Source organism: Toxorhynchites rutilus, chromosome 3 (assembly GCF_029784135.1).
Source record: "Toxorhynchites rutilus septentrionalis strain SRP chromosome 3, ASM2978413v1, whole genome shotgun sequence".
In the NCBI taxonomy this organism is placed as follows: Eukaryota; Metazoa; Arthropoda; class Insecta; order Diptera; family Culicidae; genus Toxorhynchites; species Toxorhynchites rutilus.
This window is the reverse complement of record NC_073746.1, coordinates 43,691,275-43,712,309: the sequence shown is the minus strand read 5'-3', so window position 1 is coordinate 43,712,309 and position 21,035 is coordinate 43,691,275. Positions and strand designations below refer to the sequence as shown.

The following is a 21,035-nucleotide window of genomic DNA, read 5'->3' as shown; positions in this document are numbered from 1 at the left end:
TTCGAACGCTTCCTCGCGTGCAAAATGTGTAAATATGTAGAGACCATTTACAACCCCTACAAACCCAAGTGAGCCTTGTCCGGAGCTAGCAGCAGCTTCAAGGCGAGCCGAAGCCGTCATTCGACTGTGAGTGTGGAACCAAAATGGCAAAATAGTGCGCTAATCGTTTGTACGCGAGAAAGTTTTCAACCCCAAAAAGTGTCTCCTTTCGATCGGGCGAAAGCGATTATGTGATGAAGTGCCGCCGCTTTTCGCAGTTTGTCGCACGTTGCTCGTAATGATAATTCGCTGTGTCAAAATCCTGTTGGCTGTAGTTTTAAGTTTGACTTTTACCATTTCCCTGGCCAAGTTAGTGCTGTGCGTGTGGAGTGAGTGGTTTATAGAGAACTCGGTTGACTACGAGATCCTCTACGGCTACCCCAACCATGCGGGGGTTGGTGGCCGAGAATCAGCTGCCTCCCTCGTCGACAATTGGTTGGATCAGAACCAATTAGGCAAATACAAACAGCTCTTCCGTGACAGAGGTAAGTTTCCGTGTCCTCACATCATTAATCAAAATATTTCAAAAATGGAATGGATTATCTTTTGGCACCATTCCGCACCAAGACATCAGGTACGGATGAGTTGAGGAGAAGGAGCAAGTTAGGAGCAACAAAAAATGGTCGCAAAAATGGTTTCAACAGATTATGGTAGAATAATTGAATTATCTTCGTGGTGGCCATTTTAATGTGCCAGCCGGCACATGACTTCCGTGAAATGGAAAAAGGAATAGAAAAAAATTTGGGGTTCCAACTATACAGGAAGAATTGCATATCTGCTTCGCTCTTTCTGAGCTTGGGTAGACTGTACAGTTCGTAGTTGCTCTCCGTGATTGACCTGAATCAGCGAAATTGCACAAAGAACACACTGAATGACGCTAGGGAGCAGCAAATCATTCTCATTGTGCAAGTTTCGGTGATTCGAACTTTAAAAAGTCAATAACGACGCCGGCCACGTCCTTACAGTCACCAGGGGAAGTGAAGGAATGTTAGTATTGATATTCGCTGCCCGAAGGCCAGAAGAGTCGCCTCTATATCGTGGTTCTCTAGCGTTTGTCAAGGAAGGGATAGCGGTTAGTAGGGAAGGGTAAGAATCAGGATTCATTGTGGTGAGTGATGTGTTTCATCATGCTTAGTGCATAAGTATTATTCCTGATCTGATAAGGTCACTGAGAAAATTCTAAAAAGAAAAATATATATATATACATATATATATATATATATATATATATATATATATATATATATATATATATATATATATATATATATATTTTTTTTTTTTTAAATATTTTTATTTAGCACTCTCGTATTACGTTTGAAAATTTTTGGCAACCTAAGAAGGTCACCGAGAAATTCTTTCAATATTCCTCGGATAAATGAGATATGTTTCAACCTGATAAGGTCGCATATGAAACTTGTATAAGAGACATATCCATTTTCTTATCTGAACAAATAATTGAAGAGTTAAAGCGTTAAAGAAGGAATTAAGAAAATAATAAATGAGATAATTAAAAAATAAACAATTAAAATAATGAAATAATGTGTGTATGAACAAAAACTCTTATACACTTATACGTCGGCATGTCTTTTCTTGAGATTACACTTAGTAGAAGATTCGTAACGTTCGATCATCGAGCACCAACACTAGGTAACACCAGATCAATTCTGGCACACAACCCAGACGATTGCACAGGATTCATTCTCCATATCGTACACAACCATTGAAAAAAAAACAACACATGTCACAACATATACGCGAGCATATAATCGGTCTAATAAAAAAAAATTAAAAAAAAACGCACTCGATTCAATGTAGGGAAAGCTTTACCGTATGCTTAAGACACTTTATCACAAGAAACATAGAAATCACAACTCAAGAAACAAGAAATTGAAAAATTCAGCGCAAACTGTCAGTGATACCATCATTGCGGTGGATATATTAACACACATGTATATTGGCCTAGTATGAGGGGCAAAATAACACGATTAGACTTGAACTGTTCTGGCAAAGTCAAGAAGAATTTACATCAGCACATCCTCGACGCGCTAACTATTAAACCCTCGGGAATTAGAAACAAAAAAAATCACAAAACTCCATTTCACTATACACTATACTCTACTCTTTCCTCATATTACTACTCCACCCCCATTGTCTTGAGGAAACCATTTGATCCCTCGCCGTCCAGCTCGCTCAGCAACGGTGTTGTCCAGTCGGTGTCCTCACGAAGAATGAAGTTTGCCTCAGCAAGATCTACTGTTTATACTCTAGGCAAATAATCCCCTTCGTTCTTCTTCTTTTCCTATGTTCACGGAGACCAGTATTCCGAAAAACACTTACCCATGTCCACGCGATGTGAAAATTCCATGTTTTTGTTTGAATTCGAACATGATTCTCGCTAGTGTTGAGTGTCTATCCCCAACACGAACAATGATACACAAACATAGACATGTGAAAACAAACACGATGTTTATAATTCAAGAACATCATGTACAAACATATCACCCGATGTCGCAGTATTCATTGCTTTCGTTTCGTTTCTTTTGACGTAGGACTACGTCTAACCGGAAGATATAGGGGGTGAAATGGAAATCTAGGCACTGAACAAGTAGGAAAAAATGCAAGATTTGGAACGCTTATAACTCGAGCATTTCTCAATAGATCGCAAAGGTTTTTGCATCAATTGATAGGAAATATATCTACGCATCTATCATAACGAATAACATTTCATTTTTCTTGAGATAAATAATTGAATAATTGTGAAATATCAAGCATTGTCAAAATGCACTATGTGCCCATTTTTGATTGGTCCATTTTGTGCTCCTCAAATCGTACCGACCAAAACGGGCAACCAGAGCAGCAGCGAAATAGAATGAAGCACGATTGGAAAGGAAAAAGAAAAAAATGAACGAAACATTGGTCGCAGTCTCACACATGCGTAATTCTCGAGCCAGCCAGTCAGCTTAAAAATCCCCGCTCCGCTGCCGTAACGATCATTCTCATTCAAACCGTACACCACATCGGTTCGCATCACAACACATCAACAAACCAACCCAAGCAGCCATGTCTGGACATGGTAAAGGAGGAAAAGTGGAGGGAAAGGCAAAATCCCGCTCGAACCGTGTTGATCTGGAGTTCCCCGCAAGGGTAGCTAGGCCGAGCGCGTTAGTACCAGTGCACCAGTCCACCTAGCCGGCGTTATATAGTTTCGGCCGCCGAAGTGATCGAGTTAGCTGGCAAAGCTGCTCGCGACGATAAGAAAACCCGCATTCGGAACAGAACACATTCGGTTCGGTGGACATCAAGACTACAGGCAGTTGCAGCGAGTGGCGAGTGGCAAACGCAATCGCAAAACGGCATCAGGTAGCAGAAGAAAAAAGTTTGTTCTTTATACAAACTCTATTGGTGGCAAATCCAGAACAAGGCGTCATCGAAGGCGTTCGAAATGGTTTTTTTCAAAACCACGAGTACTAAGTTTTCTAAATTGGAACCATTCCATAAAACAAGGCGCTTTCCAGGGCCATTAAACCTTTCAAAAAAGAGTTTAGGAAATACAGTTCAATGCTTTCTAAAACATTATCCAAAATAATAATAAAACACAAATTGATTTTTTCATAATTTGTTTGCCAGGATCTGATGAGTATGTGAATTTGGCAGTTGTTCTGAGCTTATTGATAGTTGGGGACTTTCCTGATTATACAATTTTCACCAATTCTTAAATTGTTTCCAGATTGAAAGTACAGTAATTTACAATTAGTTCGACATTTAGCTAAATCAGTCAGCTCGCGCAGTCCGAAGCCGCCGGACGCAAAGTTGTTCGTGTCCGTTATTGTGTTGGAACAATACCGTTATCGGTTTCGCTGAAGTGATTGTGTCGCTCTAACGGTGTTTTCTTTATTGCGAGAGTGAAGTGATAAGTAATCACAACCAGCGGGAGGGAGAAGTCCTCCACTGCGGGCGCTGTGAGCGTGTGCCGTTCCTCGTCATCGTATTGTGGTGCGATACACCATTGCTGTTGTGCCAAGCGATCATCACGTGGTTCGATTGGAGCACCGATACAAATCATCCGCACCGTGCGCTTCAAGTATTTTAGTTTATATATATATATTAGGTTAAGGATTTAAAAAAAAAAAGAAAAAGTATAATTGTATATCTGCCATAATGGCAGAGTGCGATCCTCTTGATATGGACATTGAATCTGATGTTTCCTCCTCACTAACTACTGGGAAGTCGCTTAAACGCGTTCCCCCCTCAGACGATGTCTTTTCAGAGGAAGAGTTAATCAACCTCAACAAGCCCCCTTCAAGAAAATTGGCAAACTTTTCCACTTCGCCCCCTCAATCTCCCGCTCCCGCTTCCGATTATCTCCCGAACTTGCCTCCCAGCCCAACTGTTCCCGCTCCCGCTCAACAATCGACCTCGTCCTCCCCCGCAGTTGTCCCCTCTCCGCGTGTCAAGGTCTATCCAGAAGATGCATCTGGATCTGGCCCATGGGTTGTTTTCTTCCGGCCAAAACCCAACGGGAAATCGCTCAACGTCATTCAGATCATGAAAGATCTGACAAAAAATTATTCCTCCGTGGTCGAAATTAGAAAGGTTCGACCGAACAAACTGCGTGTTGTCGTGGCTGATCGGAAGCAAGCTAACGAGATTGTTGTCGACAATAGGTTCGTACTAGAATATCGCGTCTATGTGCCCTGCCATAACGTAGAAATTTCGGGGGTGATCACAGAAACGGGTCTGACGAGCGCATTAATAAAAGAGGGAGATGGCAGATTTAAAAAGCTCCCTTTGACGAAAGTTAAAATTTTGGACTGCCATCAATTAGGAAAAGTGTCCCAGGAAGAGGGAAAAACAAAATTCACGCCGTCCGACTCGTTTCGAGTAACTTTTGCTGGTTCCGCCCTCCCTGACTACGTTATGGTGGACAAATTGAGGCTTCCGCTGCGTCTCTTCGTGCCAAAGCCCATGACTTGCAACAAATGCAAGTCAGTTGGTCACACAGCAGACTACTGCGCCAACAAGGAGCGCTGTGCCACTTGCGGAGAGCAACATGTGGGCAAATCCTGCAGTGCGACTGAGCATAAGTGTCCATATTGCGGGGGGACCCCACATGAGCTCTCAGCTTGTGAAAATTACAAGAGTCGCTGGGAGAAACAGAAGCGCTCTTTAAAGGAACGCTCGAAACGCACTTTTGCGGAAATTTTAAAGGGCGCTTCTCCACAGGCCCAACAACAACAACATCCAATCTCCTCACACAATATCTTTTCCACGTTGCCAGTTGACGAAATGGAAGCGGACACAGCTCACGGGGGTACACCGTTTATTTCCCAAGGGAATCCCCGGCGCAAAAATGTGACCACTCCCAAAATTCAATCACAAGTCCCTCCGGTGATATCCCCTGTTAGCTTGCCTAAAAAAACGAGTGCAGCGGACAAGCAAAATCAGGTTCCTCCTGGCTTCCGTGGGAATAGTTCACCTTCGAACGACCCAGCACTCGAGGGGACATCAAAAACCCCAACTGTCCCTATTTTTCCGTCCAGCTCAACTTCCCAATCGGGATTTATAAAGTTGTCTGACCTTTTGGATCAAATCTTCAAGTGTTTTAACGTTTCCGACTCCATCAGAACCATTGTCATTTCAATGCTTCCAGTATTAAAGACAATTTTGCAGCAATTGATGCAAACATGGCCCCTCCTTGCAATGATTATCTCTCTTGATGTCTAATTCAAATAGAGAGGTCGGAGATATCACTGTTTTACAGTGGAATTGTCGTAGTCTTATCCCTAAATTGGATACATTCAAATTTTTAATTCATAAGTTCAATTGTGATGTTTTTGCTCTGTCCGAAACTTGGCTTTCTTCGCGAGATGATCTCTCTTTCCATGATTTCAATATTGTACGCTTGGACCGTGATGACAGATACGGAGGGGTGCTATTGGGGATCAATAAGTGCCACTCATTTTTTCGAATTGACCTTCCACCTATTGGAGGGATTGAAGCTGTTGCTTGTCATGCAAACATCAGAGGCAAAGACCTCTGTATTGTCAGCTTGTATTGGCCTCCGAGAGCTGCGGTTAGCCGCAAGCAACTTGTTGACATGTGCTCACTCCTTCCTGAGCCACGATTGATCTTGGGAGACTTCAACTCTCACGGAACTGCCTGGGGGGAACAGTACGACGACAATCGTTCATTGTTGATATATGACCTTTGTAACAGCTTCAATATGACCGTTTTGAACACTGGGGAAACAACACGTGTACCTAAACCTCCTGCTAACCCAAGTGCTCTTGACCTCTCGCTTTGCTCGAATTCACTATCGTTAGATTGCAAGTGGGATGTAATCCAGGACCCCAACGGTAGTGATCACTTGCCAATCAAAATTTCCATCACCATTGGGTCGAATTCTTCTGAATCTATAAACATGGCATATGACCTCACAAGACACATTGACTGGAAAAAATATGCGGACGCGATTACTCTAGCCATCAATTCCAGAGATGGTTTACCTCCATTGGAGGAGTATAACTTCCTTTCTCGTTTGATCTATGACAGCGCAGTTCGCGCTCAAACGAAACCCAATCCAGGTTCCACCATTTTCCGAAGGCCTCCCAATCTATGGTGGGATAGCCAATGTTCCAAGCATTATGTAGAAAAATCGAATGCATTTAAAGCTTTTCGGAAACGTGGTACTCCTGAAAATTTTCAAACGTATTTAGCCCTTGAGAATCAGTTCAAAAATTTGATCAAAGGGAAAAAACGTGCTTATTGGCGAAATTTCGTGGGAGGTTTGTCACGAGAAACGTCAATGAAAAAATTATGGAAAGTGGCTCGAAACATGAGAAATCGCTCTTCATCCAATGAAAGCGAGGAATATTCACATCGATGGATCTTTAATTTTGCACGAAAGGTTTGTCCTGATTCAGCTCCTGTGCAAAAATTTGTTCGAGATATACCACAAGATAGGTGCGATCTTGATTCCGAGTTTTCGATGGTAGAATTCTCTCTTGCTCTCCTTTCATGTAACAATTCTGCTCCGGGATCGGATAGAATTAAGTTCAACTTGCTGAAAAATCTCCCTGATGTGGCGAAACATCGCTTGTTGAACTTATTCAATCGGTTTCTGGAGCATAATATTGTTCCAGATGATTGGAGACAAGTACGAGTTATAGCTATTCAAAAACCCGGAAAACCCGCGTCCGACTTCAATTCGTACCGCCCAATAGCAATGCTGTCTTGTATACGGAAATTGTTGGAGAAAATGATCTTGTTTCGCCTTGATCGATGGGTTGAAACGAATGGCCTACTCTCAGATACACAATATGGGTTCCGCAGGGGCAAGGGGACGAATGATTGTCTTGCGTTGCTTTCTTCAGAAATTCAATTGGCTTACGCCGAAAAAAAACAAATGGCTTCAGTATTCTTGGACATAAAGGGGGCCTTTGATTCTGTTTCAATAGAGGTCCTGTCAGACAAATTACACTCTCGGGGTCTGCCGCCTCTATTGAATAATATGTTATATAACTTGCTTTGTGAGAAACATTTGAATTTTTCTCACGGGGATTCGACAGTAAGTCGGGTCTCCTACATGGGACTCCCCCAGGGCTCATGTTTAAGCCCCCTTTTGTACAACTTCTATGTAAGCGACATCGACAATTGCCTTACACAAAATTGCAACCTAAGACAACTTGCAGATGATGGAGTGGTGTCTGTCGTAGGATCAAACGAATCCGAACTGCAAGGACCCTTACAAGATACTTTGAACAATTGTTCAACCTGGGCCATTGGGCTAGGGATCGAATTCTCCACGGAGAAAACAGAGATGGTGGTTTTTTCTAGGAAGCATAGACCAGCAAAACCAAAGCTTCAACTTTTGGGTAAACCGATCACTCATGCTATGTCTTTCAAGTATCTTGGGGTCTGGTTCGACTCCAAATGTACTTGGGGGGCCCATATTAGGTATCTGAGTAAAAAATGCCAACAAAGAATAAACTTTCTCCGTACAATTACCGGCACCTGGTGGGGAGCCCATCCCGAAGATCTTCTAATGTTGTATCGAACAACTATTCTCTCAGTGATGGAGTATGGCAGTTTCTGTTTTCAATCAGCTGCCAAAACACACCTCATTAAACTCGAGCGAATTCAGTATCTTTGTCTCCGTATTGCGTTGGGATGTATGCCCTCAACGCATACCATGAGTCTCGAGGTTTTGGCAGGCGTACTCCCACTAAAAGATCGCTTCAATTTATTATCTCTTCGGTTCTTCATTCGGTGTAAGGTTATGAACCCATTGGTGATCGGAAATTTTGAGCAGCTGATCGAGCTAAATTTTCATTCTGGATTCATGAGCTCATATCATGAATTCGTCTCCATGCAGGTTGATCCTTCTTCGTATATTCCCAACCGTGTTTGTTTTCCTGACTACATCAATTCCTCTGTGCATTTTGATCTGTCCATGATGCAGGATATCCATGGAATTCCAGATTATCATCGATCGGGGATCGTTCCTACGATTTTCGAAGCAAAGTATGGGCGTGTCAATTGTGATAATATGTACTTTACTGATGGGTCCTCTATGAATGAGTCCACAGGATTTGGAGTGTTCAACAAATTTTTTAGCACCTCACACAGTCTTCAGTATCCTTGCTCAGTGTATATTGCTGAATTGGCAGCAATACACTGGGCGCTGGACAGCGTCGCCTCACGACCTGTTGAACACTATCACATTGTAACGGATAGTCTTAGCTCTGTCGAAGCTATCCGTTCAGTGAGGCCGGAAAAGCACTCGCCGTACTTCCTTGAGAGAATACGAGAAATTTTGAGTGCTTTATCCAGACGCTGTTATGTCATTACCTTTGTCTGGGTCCCTTCACATTGCTCAATTCCGGGTAATGAGAGGGCTGACTCATTAGCAAAGGTAGGTGCAATTGAAGGCGAAATTTATCAGCGTCAAATCGCCTTCAATGAATTTTATTCTTTAGTTCGTAAAAATACCATCGTTAACTGGCAACGCAAATGGAACGAAGATGAATTGGGCCGGTGGCTCCACTCAATTATCCCTAAGGTTAGCCTCAATCCGTGGTTCAAAAGTCTGGAATTGAGTCGGGACTTTATTCGCACCTTCTCCCGACTCATGTCCAATCACTGTTCGTTAGACGCGCTGCTTTTTCGTTTTAATCTTGCCGACAGCAATCTCTGCGGTTGTGGCCATGGTTACCACGATATCGAACACGTTGTTTGGTCGTGCGAGTTGTATCTTGTCGCCAGATCGAATTTAGAAAACTCCCTTCGGGCTGGAGGAAAGCAGTCCAATGTGCCGGTGAGAGATGTGTTGGCTCGGTTAGACCTTGATTACATGTCCCAAATATATGTTTTCCTTAAAGCTATCGATCTTCGAGTGTGATTGTTCATACATCCTTTTTCCCCTCCTTTTCGTCCTTCGCGAGCTATCGGTTCCCTTCCTACTAACATTAGAATAAGTTAAATTGTAAATACATATTAGATGTAAGGATAGTTTTAAGAATTGAGTGTGAAGTGTCAGTGTGAATGAGAATGTGAATGTGAATGTGAGTGCGAGTGTAAACACACATCTCCTTACATCCCATCCTTTTCCTAATGAAAATGTGTCACCCTTCTAAACTCGAGTCGACCGCGAGTAATCGGTTTCCTATTTCATTAACCATAGAATTAAGGAAACAACATGTTGATATATGCTAGTGGAAATATAGTTAAGAGTTTGGCTCCATTAAACTTATGTAACTGAGCCTGTAAAAATAAACGGATTAATAAAAAAAAAAATTTAGCTAATTGGACGGACATGTAATGCGACTTATTTAGTTGGACATTTTTGTAAACATAGAGATCCAAATTATGACCCCACATTGAAAGTCGACACTGTACCACTGTCATCGCAAATGTTCAATTATAGGTTAAAATCGCCTCCAATGCGACACTGAGTGGCGCTTCGGCACGTCGCATTGAATGTAATTTACTGTACAACATGTCACAAAGCTGGATGGGAAGAAATTTTCCAACTGTGAAAGCTGTGGCGAGTGGCAACAAATCGCTAAACAGGAAGGTTTAGCTGAACAAGATGGGGATATCGAGTGACAACAAAACAATAAACTCTTTAGAATTTTGTGATCCTGAAAAGGACCCTTTTTAGCCCGCATGTGAATCCAACGAGCGAACAAATCGTAATGAATGTATTTTTTTGCCATCGCTCCCTTTTAACGCTCATTCGTTCGTCTCGTTGGACTCGCCCCTCTGGCTGAGTCTGCCGATTTGTCTCTATCCTGTGAGTGTGTACAATTTTCTACTCTCAGATACACAATATGGGTTCCGCAGGGGCAAGGGGACGAATGATTGTCTTGCGTTGCTTTCTTCAGAAATTCAATTGGCTTACGCCGAAAAAAAACAAATGGCTTCAGTATTCTTGGACATAAAGGGGGCCTTTGATTCTGTTTCAATAGAGGTCCTGTCAGACAAATTACACTCTCGGGGTCTGCCGCCTCTATTGAATAATATGTTATATAACTTGCTTTGTGAGAAACATTTGAATTTTTCTCACGGGGATTCGACAGTAAGTCGGGTCTCCTACATGGGACTCCCCCAGGGCTCATGTTTAAGCCCCCTTTTGTACAACTTCTATGTAAGCGACATCGACAATTGCCTTACACAAAATTGCAACCTAAGACAACTTGCAGATGATGGAGTGGTGTCTGTCGTAGGATCAAACGAATCCGAACTGCAAGGACCCTTACAAGATACTTTGAACAATTGTTCAACCTGGGCCATTGGGCTAGGGATCGAATTCTCCACGGAGAAAACAGAGATGGTGGTTTTTTCTAGGAAGCATAGACCAGCAAAACCAAAGCTTCAACTTTTGGGTAAACCGATCACTCATGCTATGTCTTTCAAGTATCTTGGGGTCTGGTTCGACTCCAAATGTACTTGGGGGGCCCATATTAGGTATCTGAGTAAAAAATGCCAACAAAGAATAAACTTTCTCCGTACAATTACCGGCACCTGGTGGGGAGCCCATCCCGAAGATCTTCTAATGTTGTATCGAACAACTATTCTCTCAGTGATGGAGTATGGCAGTTTCTGTTTTCAATCAGCTGCCAAAACACACCTCATTAAACTCGAGCGAATTCAGTATCTTTGTCTCCGTATTGCGTTGGGATGTATGCCCTCAACGCATACCATGAGTCTCGAGGTTTTGGCAGGCGTACTCCCACTAAAAGATCGCTTCAATTTATTATCTCTTCGGTTCTTCATTCGGTGTAAGGTTATGAACCCATTGGTGATCGGAAATTTTGAGCAGCTGATCGAGCTAAATTTTCATTCTGGATTCATGAGCTCATATCATGAATTCGTCTCCATGCAGGTTGATCCTTCTTCGTATATTCCCAACCGTGTTTGTTTTCCTGACTACATCAATTCCTCTGTGCATTTTGATCTGTCCATGATGCAGGATATCCATGGAATTCCAGATTATCATCGATCGGGGATCGTTCCTACGATTTTCGAAGCAAAGTATGGGCGTGTCAATTGTGATAATATGTACTTTACTGATGGGTCCTCTATGAATGAGTCCACAGGATTTGGAGTGTTCAACAAATTTTTTAGCACCTCACACAGTCTTCAGTATCCTTGCTCAGTGTATATTGCTGAATTGGCAGCAATACACTGGGCGCTGGACAGCGTCGCCTCACGACCTGTTGAACACTATCACATTGTAACGGATAGTCTTAGCTCTGTCGAAGCTATCCGTTCAGTGAGGCCGGAAAAGCACTCGCCGTACTTCCTTGAGAGAATACGAGAAATTTTGAGTGCTTTATCCAGACGCTGTTATGTCATTACCTTTGTCTGGGTCCCTTCACATTGCTCAATTCCGGGTAATGAGAGGGCTGACTCATTAGCAAAGGTAGGTGCAATTGAAGGCGAAATTTATCAGCGTCAAATCGCCTTCAATGAATTTTATTCTTTAGTTCGTAAAAATACCATCGTTAACTGGCAACGCAAATGGAACGAAGATGAATTGGGCCGGTGGCTCCACTCAATTATCCCTAAGGTTAGCCTCAATCCGTGGTTCAAAAGTCTGGAATTGAGTCGGGACTTTATTCGCACCTTCTCCCGACTCATGTCCAATCACTGTTCGTTAGACGCGCTGCTTTTTCGTTTTAATCTTGCCGACAGCAATCTCTGCGGTTGTGGCCATGGTTACCACGATATCGAACACGTTGTTTGGTCGTGCGAGTTGTATCTTGTCGCCAGATCGAATTTAGAAAACTCCCTTCGGGCTGGAGGAAAGCAGTCCAATGTGCCGGTGAGAGATGTGTTGGCTCGGTTAGACCTTGATTACATGTCCCAAATATATGTTTTCCTTAAAGCTATCGATCTTCGAGTGTGATTGTTCATACATCCTTTTTCCCCTCCTTTTCGTCCTTCGCGAGCTATCGGTTCCCTTCCTACTAACATTAGAATAAGTTAAATTGTAAATACATATTAGATGTAAGGATAGTTTTAAGAATTGAGTGTGAAGTGTCAGTGTGAATGAGAATGTGAATGTGAATGTGAGTGCGAGTGTAAACACACATCTCCTTACATCCCATCCTTTTCCTAATGAAAATGTGTCACCCTTCTAAACTCGAGTCGACCGCGAGTAATCGGTTTCCTATTTCATTAACCATAGAATTAAGGAAACAACATGTTGATATATGCTAGTGGAAATATAGTTAAGAGTTTGGCTCCATTAAACTTATGTAACTGAGCCTGTAAAAATAAACGGATTAATAAAAAAAAAAATTTAGCTAATTGGACGGACATGTAATGCGACTTATTTAGTTGGACATTTTTGTAAACATAGAGATCCAAATTATGACCCCACATTGAAAGTCGACACTGTACCACTGTCATCGCAAATGTTCAATTATAGGTTAAAATCGCCTCCAATGCGACACTGAGTGGCGCTTCGGCACGTCGCATTGAATGTAATTTACTGTACAACATGTCACAAAGCTGGATGGGAAGAAATTTTCCAACTGTGAAAGCTGTGGCGAGTGGCAACAAATCGCTAAACAGGAAGGTTTAGCTGAACAAGATGGGGATATCGAGTGACAACAAAACAATAAACTCTTTAGAATTTTGTGATCCTGAAAAGGACCCTTTTTAGCCCGCATGTGAATCCAACGAGCGAACAAATCGTAATGAATGTATTTTTTTGCCATCGCTCCCTTTTAACGCTCATTCGTTCGTCTCGTTGGACTCGCCCCTCTGGCTGAGTCTGCCGATTTGTCTCTATCCTGTGAGTGTGTACCGCTAGAGTATAAAACACGCGGACCCCAAAAAAATATCTTATTTTCTTTCAAACCGTAAACCCGTGTGGTTGTACGGCATCGGCATCGTGGACGTAACAAAGGAGGACAAGTTAAGGGAAAGGCAAAGTCTCACTCGAACCGTGCAGGTCTCCAGTTCCCTGTTGGTCGCATTCACTGATTGCTCCGCAAGGGTAACTAGGCCGAACGGATTGGTCCCGGAGCACCAATATACCTAACAGCGATTATAGAGTTTCGACCGTCGGAGTGCTCGAGTTGGCTTGCAAAGCTGCTCACGACAATCATAAAACCCGCATCAAGAACAGAGCAGCTTCGGTTCGGCGCTCATCAAGGCGACAGTTAGTTTCAGTGAGTGGCAAAGTGTTTCTCCGGCACGTCGCATTAAATATAATTTACTGAACAACATGTCACAAGCTGGATGGGACGAAATTTTCCAACTGTGAAAGCTGTGGCGAGTGGCAAACGCAATAGCTAAACAGGAAGGTTTAACCGAACAAGATGGGAATATCGAGTGATAACAAAAACACAACTCCAAAGGTTTTTTTTAGAACCATCAACATATTCATAAAGAGTAAACAGTAAACTAATCCATTTTTCAGGTAGATAGGTAGGTATTCACGTAGGAGTAGAAAATAAAACAATATATTTAAAATATATATTTAACAAAAGCTGTCCCCTTTGTATAGTCCTACGTCACTCCGGTTATGTCCCCGACATTACCCACCCGTCTTTTTTATACACGGAAAGAAATTATTCATCCCAAAACATTTCTTCGTAGAATACTTTTTCACAGAAACGAACTTGAAATTTAGTTCGCATTTCAAAAATTGCACGAACTAAGAGGCTATAAGTTCATGCACCAAAATATATATTTTTATTAAGGCTCATATGGCGTCAGCCTAACGGGGCCGGGAGTTCAATATTTTGACAATGTTTGCTTACAACTATGTTAGTAATATGTAACCGATTACTCGCGGTTGGCTCGAGGTTGGTATTACAAGTGTTCTCATAATTGGGATGTTGCAGTCTTCAGTGCTCTGTACGTGTGCCCGACATGGGATACTTCCTATTGGGATGCAGCTGACCGTTAATCAGCAACGACCCCCTAGTCTGCACCCCATATCTAGCGTGGTGCGTCTTTTCGACTCGAGGAATCCAGGATAGAATGATCACTAGCCGGCGCAATCATCAGTTCGTGTAGAGTTGTCATGAGCGGTACAACCTTTGGCTCTTGTTGAATCATCAGTGGACTGCACAACCTTCGGCCCGTGTATCTGTAAAGAGTGTGTGTATGTATTGCCGCGACTAAGTAAAAGTTTATAGATCGTTCATGCACATTTAACAAGTCTGATTAAATAATCCTTGGTTTCGTTCAAAGAAAACATTCTCTGAATAGAAAGAAGCTTTCTATTGTTTTTTTGCGTGCATGTTGGCAATTAAAGTCTGGGGAGCCGACTGCATAGCGGGCGACGTCGTACAAATGCTGACCAAAAAAATAAATACCCAAAAATTAGTTTTAGATGCAACCTTCAGCGGCACACAGCAGAACACGCTGAGAAATTTCAGCGGCTAAAACACACCATTAATTTCTCGATGTTATCACAAACTGAATGAAGGAAAAAACTAAAAGCTACACTTACACTGCACTACTAATGCTATGTGTGCATGCGATTGCATCATCCTTTCTTCTCCTCTTCTCAGCTCGTTTCATAGCTCGGGTCGCGATCGTCGCGAACAAGCAGTATTGGCCATTTGTATTCAAAGATCCAGCCAAAATTGTTGCTCCCGTGGTCGAGTGGTTAGCGTCACGCCTAACATGTCACTGCTGAATAATTCAATTTTAGTACTTGTTCAAATAGCTAATAATAGCGAATGTGAATATAAATGAATATAAATGCGTGCACTAAATAATGATATTAATTGTAAAAAACTCTGATATCAATCGACGTTTATTTTGTTCAGAACAGATAAAGAGGTTTATTTTATTTGCCCAATATTTTAAACGAATCAACCATTGTCATGATAGGAAAGCATTTTTTCCATGTCAACATACCAACACACCACGCGTTGAATGGTGGTGGTGTGGTGTCCGATTCGCTTCTTCTACTCTACGCACTGCCGGTGCTTGGGGTGAAAATGCAAGAAACTGTACACCATGTTCGAACATCATGTGAAACATTGGGATTAAACATCGTATGTCCAAACATACCACGATTACAAACATGTCACATTTTCTAACATAGGTATGAAAAAATCATGTTTGTACTCAAACACAAAACTGTGAACAGCAGCGTGGACATGTTTATTCCGGACGCAGTGTTTTTTGTGAAACATGGAAGACTGACGGAACAAATGTATGGGGAAATGGGTATGGTTTTTCACAATTTAAACCATATACAGACTATGGGATTGTAATGAATAGCATATCAAATAAATCTTAGGGAATTTCCGATTCGTTTGGTATGTAAATCGCCAGAATCCGTTCACGGCAAAATAGTTATTAACGTTAACTTTATTTCATAAAAACGTGACCTGTTTTCTGATTTGGCACCCCTAATGAAAGACGTAGTTCTACGTCAAAAAACTGACACTCGGAAAAAATACAAAGTGCTAACGGGTACGTTTTGTGCCGCATACATCACTACCAAATGGCGGACCACTACCACTTATCTGCTTCGCTCCTTCTGGGCTCAAAAATGTATTTGTGTTCCTGATTACTCATCTTAATTCTTCGACGTCGAAATTATAGCGAAAGCGTTGACTCTGTTCACGACTCGTTTATTCTCCAATAGCCACCTCACGATTTCTATTATGAGAGCATTCGTTGGACCTCGACCGCTACTATATGTTCTATATGTTAAAGCAGTACTTTGAGACTTGAAAATATCGAGCATTCAGTTCACCCACATTTTGAATCGGCAATATAAAGATATATGGATGAAGATAAAAATCGATTGAGATTTCTATAAGGACAACGCGATACGCTAATCGTGATTTTCCACCAACGAATCACATTTGTGCCGAAAGCTGTGCTCAAAATCGATAATATTTCATTCCAATTCTAAACTTTGTATAGTAAAGATTAATATGTGAAGTAGTAGTAGATGTGTAGTGAAACATATTTTTTTTCATACCTTATTCGAAGGTTCCATCGCTCTCAGTTGAATTTTTTGTTACTGGTTCTTCTTCAATGATACCAACATTCCTAGAAGAACCATTTCTATTAGTGCTTAGTTGAGCTTTCTATGTCAAATAACATGCCTTCAATGTATTTTGAGTGGCATGCTCTAGAATACGTTTGATCACTGCACAATGGTCCAGGAGGTGCATTTAAGTGGAAATTAGCATTTCGAGCTCGACAGTTATTCTCTAGACAAAATCTATCTTCGACAAAGTCTTACGTGCACCCGTTGCCGAGTGGTTAGCGTCTCACATTATCATGCCGGGTGCTCGGGTTCGATTCCCGGTCTGGCCGGGGGATTTTTCGTCAAAGAAATTTCCTTCTACTTGCACTGTGGTCACGCGTATTCTAGAGCTTGCCCCTCGGAATACATTCAAGGCTTGTTATTTGGCCCAAGAAATCTCAACTAAGTATTGATAAATGACGCTAGTTAATGCATACGTTGAGGCGGCGAAAGTTACACAGGGAACGTTAACGCCATTCAAGAAGAAGAGCACTAATGTTACTACTAATACTAATGTTGTCAAAAATAAAGTGACCAAAATTTACCATGCCATAAAAAATCTAACTTTCTTATCTTTATAGATAGAGATAAACATAGTTCGACAATGTTATAGCCCCAGTTATTTAAGAAAAATTTCGAACAAAGTTTTTTTTCTATTTCTTGAAATAACCGATATGGCGCTTTTTTTCTAAGTTGCGTTAGGGTCACCATGAATAGTATGGTTTTGACGTAGGACTACGTCTTTCATTTCTATACCGGGGTGTAAAATCAAAGTTTCGAAAACGAAAGCGTTACGCCGGACACCGAGATTTTGGGCGTTAATAGCTCTTAAACAACTGAACGAAATGGTATGATACACACTTCATTCGAAAGATAAAATGTCTACGCGTTATATACTTGTTACTTTTTCATCCAAAAACTTGTTTCAATAGCCTAAAAATTGCTTTCAAAACAGGCTATTGAAATCACCAATCGGTATATAAGCGAGCGCCGCTCGTAAACCCACTCAGTTATAATTGAACAGCGATTGGAGCATGTTGTCGCTGTTGTGGTGAAGCTCTTCGTTTACAATGAAAGCGCGGATGAACGGTGTCACCAACAGCCTGTTTGTGCACCTTAGGCCAGAAGAGAATTTATCAGGAGGAGAGTGATGCCACAAACGGTTCCCCGGGATCAGAGCAGCCGCCACACACACACATACACGCGCGGAACTCTTCGTTTGAGTGCCATTCAGCATCGAGAAAATTCCGGAAAGATTCAATCGTTGCTGAAAAATAATCTGCCAGTTCCCCTGGGAACTGAAAAATACATTCATGCGAAAGAGTTTATTTTAATGTTTTCTAATCATATAACACAGCGACCAAATACATTTGGTTTTGTGATTTTTCAATCAAGTGCAATTAACAGGTGGTTATCAAGTTAGCATTAACCACTGGTGGTGGACTTCGAGAAAAATCGAGAAGAATCCGGAAAGACGTTACTGCAAAATAATCTGCCAGTTCCCCTTGGAATTGAAAATTACATTCAAGCGTAAGAGTTTATTTTAACGTTTTCTATCCATGTTATACTGCGACCAAATACAATTGGTTCTGTGATTTTTCAATCAAGTGCTATTAACAGGTGGTTATCGAGTTAGCTTCGAGTATCGACGAAAATCTGGAAAGAACTAATTGTTGCTGAAAAATACTCTGCCAGCTCCCCTGGGAATTGAAAAATACATTGATGCGAAAGAGTTTATTCTAATGGTTTCTATCCATACAACACTGCAACCAAATACATTTGGTTTTGTGATTTTTCAATCAATCGCAATTAACAGGAAAACTTCTGAAAATTATTCTTCCCCATCAGTAGAAAATTTTCGTATCCAATATTGTATGCACGCCAAACGGAAAATGTTTCGCATCGTGAAAATTATATAATTTTCAATCGATTATTGCTCAGTTGCCGAAAGTTTCAAACTCAGAGAGTTCATTCCCCTCTAGTTTGCCTTCCAAATTGCCATCGTAAACCACACCTTCTCTTGATTCAATCACGCACAAAAAGCATACTTAAGCGATATTCTGGTGGTGAAACGCATTCCATTCTTTGTGTGGACACCGACTGGACAACATCGTTGCTGGACGAGCTGGACGGCGAGGGATCGAGTTCCTTTCTCAAGACAAGAGGGTGGAGGTGGTAGCGCTGGAGTAGAATAGAGTAAAGTTTTCAAAGGGCCTTTCTCAAGGCTAGAGACGAATGAACTGCAAAAGTTTAAGTCTCTATAATACAAGACCTTCCTTCCTTGAAACGCATTCATTTTTCGTGAAGATATCGACAAAACAACATCGTAATTGAACGAGGTGAACGTGCTGGACGAGCTGGACGGCGAGGGACCGAGGGATTCGTTACCTAGCCTGATCTGACCTGAAAGACATGCAGTTTGTTTGGAACTGTTAGGGAGGGCAGAAAAGCCGAGCCATCAGAAGGAGAAGAGAAGGTGACCAAGAGAGTATCATCAAAGATATTATCGTTGCTGAAAAATAATTGCCAGTTCCCCTGGGAATTGAAAAATACCTTCATGCGAAAGAGTTTTTTTAAAAATGTTTTCTAACATATAACGCAGCGACCAAATACTTTTGGTTTTGTGATTTTTCAATCAAATACAATCAGCAGAAAAGCTTCTGAACATTATTCTTCCCCATCAGTAGGATATGTTCGTTTCCAATATTGGATGCGCGCGCAACGGAAAATGTTTCACATCGCGAAAAACATAATTCTCAATCGATTATTGCTCAGTCGCCGAAAGTTTCACACTCAGAGAGTTCATTCGCCTCTAGTTTGCCTTCCAAATTGCCATCGTAAACCACACCTTCTTTCGATTCAGTCACGGACAAAAAGCATAATTAAGCGATATTCTGATGGTGAAACGCACCATTCTTTGTGTGGACACCGACTGGACAACATCGTTGCTGGACAAGCTGGACGGCGAGGGATCGAGTGCCTTTCTCAAGTCAATGAGGGTGGAGATGTAATGCAGGAGTTAGAGTAGAGTTCCAAGGGCCTTTCTCAAGGCTAGAGACGAATGAACTGAAAAGTTTAAAGTCTCTATAATACAAAACCATTCTATCCATGAAACGCATTCATTTTTCGTGAGGACATCGACAAGACAACATCGTTACTGAACGAGTTGAACGAGCTGGACGAGCTGGATGGTGAGGGATCAAGGGATTCATTACCTGGCCTGACCTAACCTGAAACGCATTCAGTTTGTTTGGGACTGTGACGGAGCGCAGAAAAGCCGATCCATCAGAAGAAGAGAAGACGACCGAGAGAATACCAGCATCGAAAATTGGTTCCGCTTGAGACATCGGAGCAATCGCCACACACACACATACACGCGCGCAACTCTTTACGTTTGCTGGTTATCGAGAAGAATCCGGAAAGAAGTGATCGTTGCTGCGAAATAATCTGCCAGTTCCCCTTGGAATTGAAAATTACATTCAAGCGAAAGAGTTTATTTTAACGCTTTCTGTCCATATAATACTGCGACCAAATACAATTGGTTTTGTGATTTTTCAATCGAGTGCAATTAACCGCTAAGGTAAGATACCGCTGCTGCAAAATAATTTGCCAGTTCCCCTTGGCATTGAAAATAACATGCAAGCGAAAGAGTTTATTTTAATGTTTTCGAACCATATAACACTGCGACCAAATACATTTGGTTCTTTGATTTTTCAATCAAGTGTAGTTAGCAGGGAAGCTTCTGAAGATTATTCTTCCCCATCAGTAGGATATTTTCGTATCCAATATTGGATGCATAAAACCTTGTACCTGTACGTAACGCTCTCGTTTTCGAAGTCCCCCAAATATTCATTTAATCATTAATTCAGAATGGATTCAGATTCAACAACACTAAAACAACGATAGTCCTACGTCACCATTGCGTTTATACCATAGATATAACCCACTCCCTGTTTTTTGCTCTAATTTTGATGTTTCGAATTTTAGATGCAAACTATCTTCAGAACACTTTCTTCATTCGCTTGTCATTCTTTTTGGGGCAAACATAAAATATGTTTGTTGATGGCATTTGAAAGAACATACTTCACTCTACATAATGTGGGATTGTGCGTATTTTTTGGAATGAAAAATCATTAACTTTGGTAGATATTGAGATATTGACAAGTTCTGCATCGCCAATTTTTTGTAATAGTCAGCTCTAAAAGTGTTCTGAAGACAGTTTGCATTCAAATATTGAAACATAAAAATCAGAGCAAATATTAGAGCTATAAAGATAAGAAAGTTAGGTTTCTTATTTCATCGTAAATTTTGGCCACCTTATTTTTGACAACATCAAAATAAGTGCTCTATCATAAGCAACAACTTTGTCGAAGATAGTTTTTGTCTAGAGAATAACTGTCGAGCTCGAAAAGCTAATTTCCACTTCAATGAACTTCCTGGACCACTGTCCATTGTGTTTCGACGAAAAATC

The 21,035-nt window shown here is 41.5% G+C and overlaps 1 protein-coding gene across 2 annotated transcripts in view; it reads left to right on the top strand.

Moving 5' to 3' along the window:
- LOC129775605 (apoptosis-resistant E3 ubiquitin protein ligase 1) overlaps positions 1–21,035 on the top strand; it is a 125,450-nt gene continuing 104,415 nt past the window's right edge. For both annotated transcript variants that reach the window (XM_055780536.1, XM_055780535.1), the window contains exon 1: positions 1–524. In XM_055780536.1, coding sequence (XP_055636511.1) covers positions 278–524 — 247 coding nt within the window. In that variant the 5' untranslated portion in view covers positions 1–277. The remainder of the gene's footprint in view (positions 525–21,035) is intronic.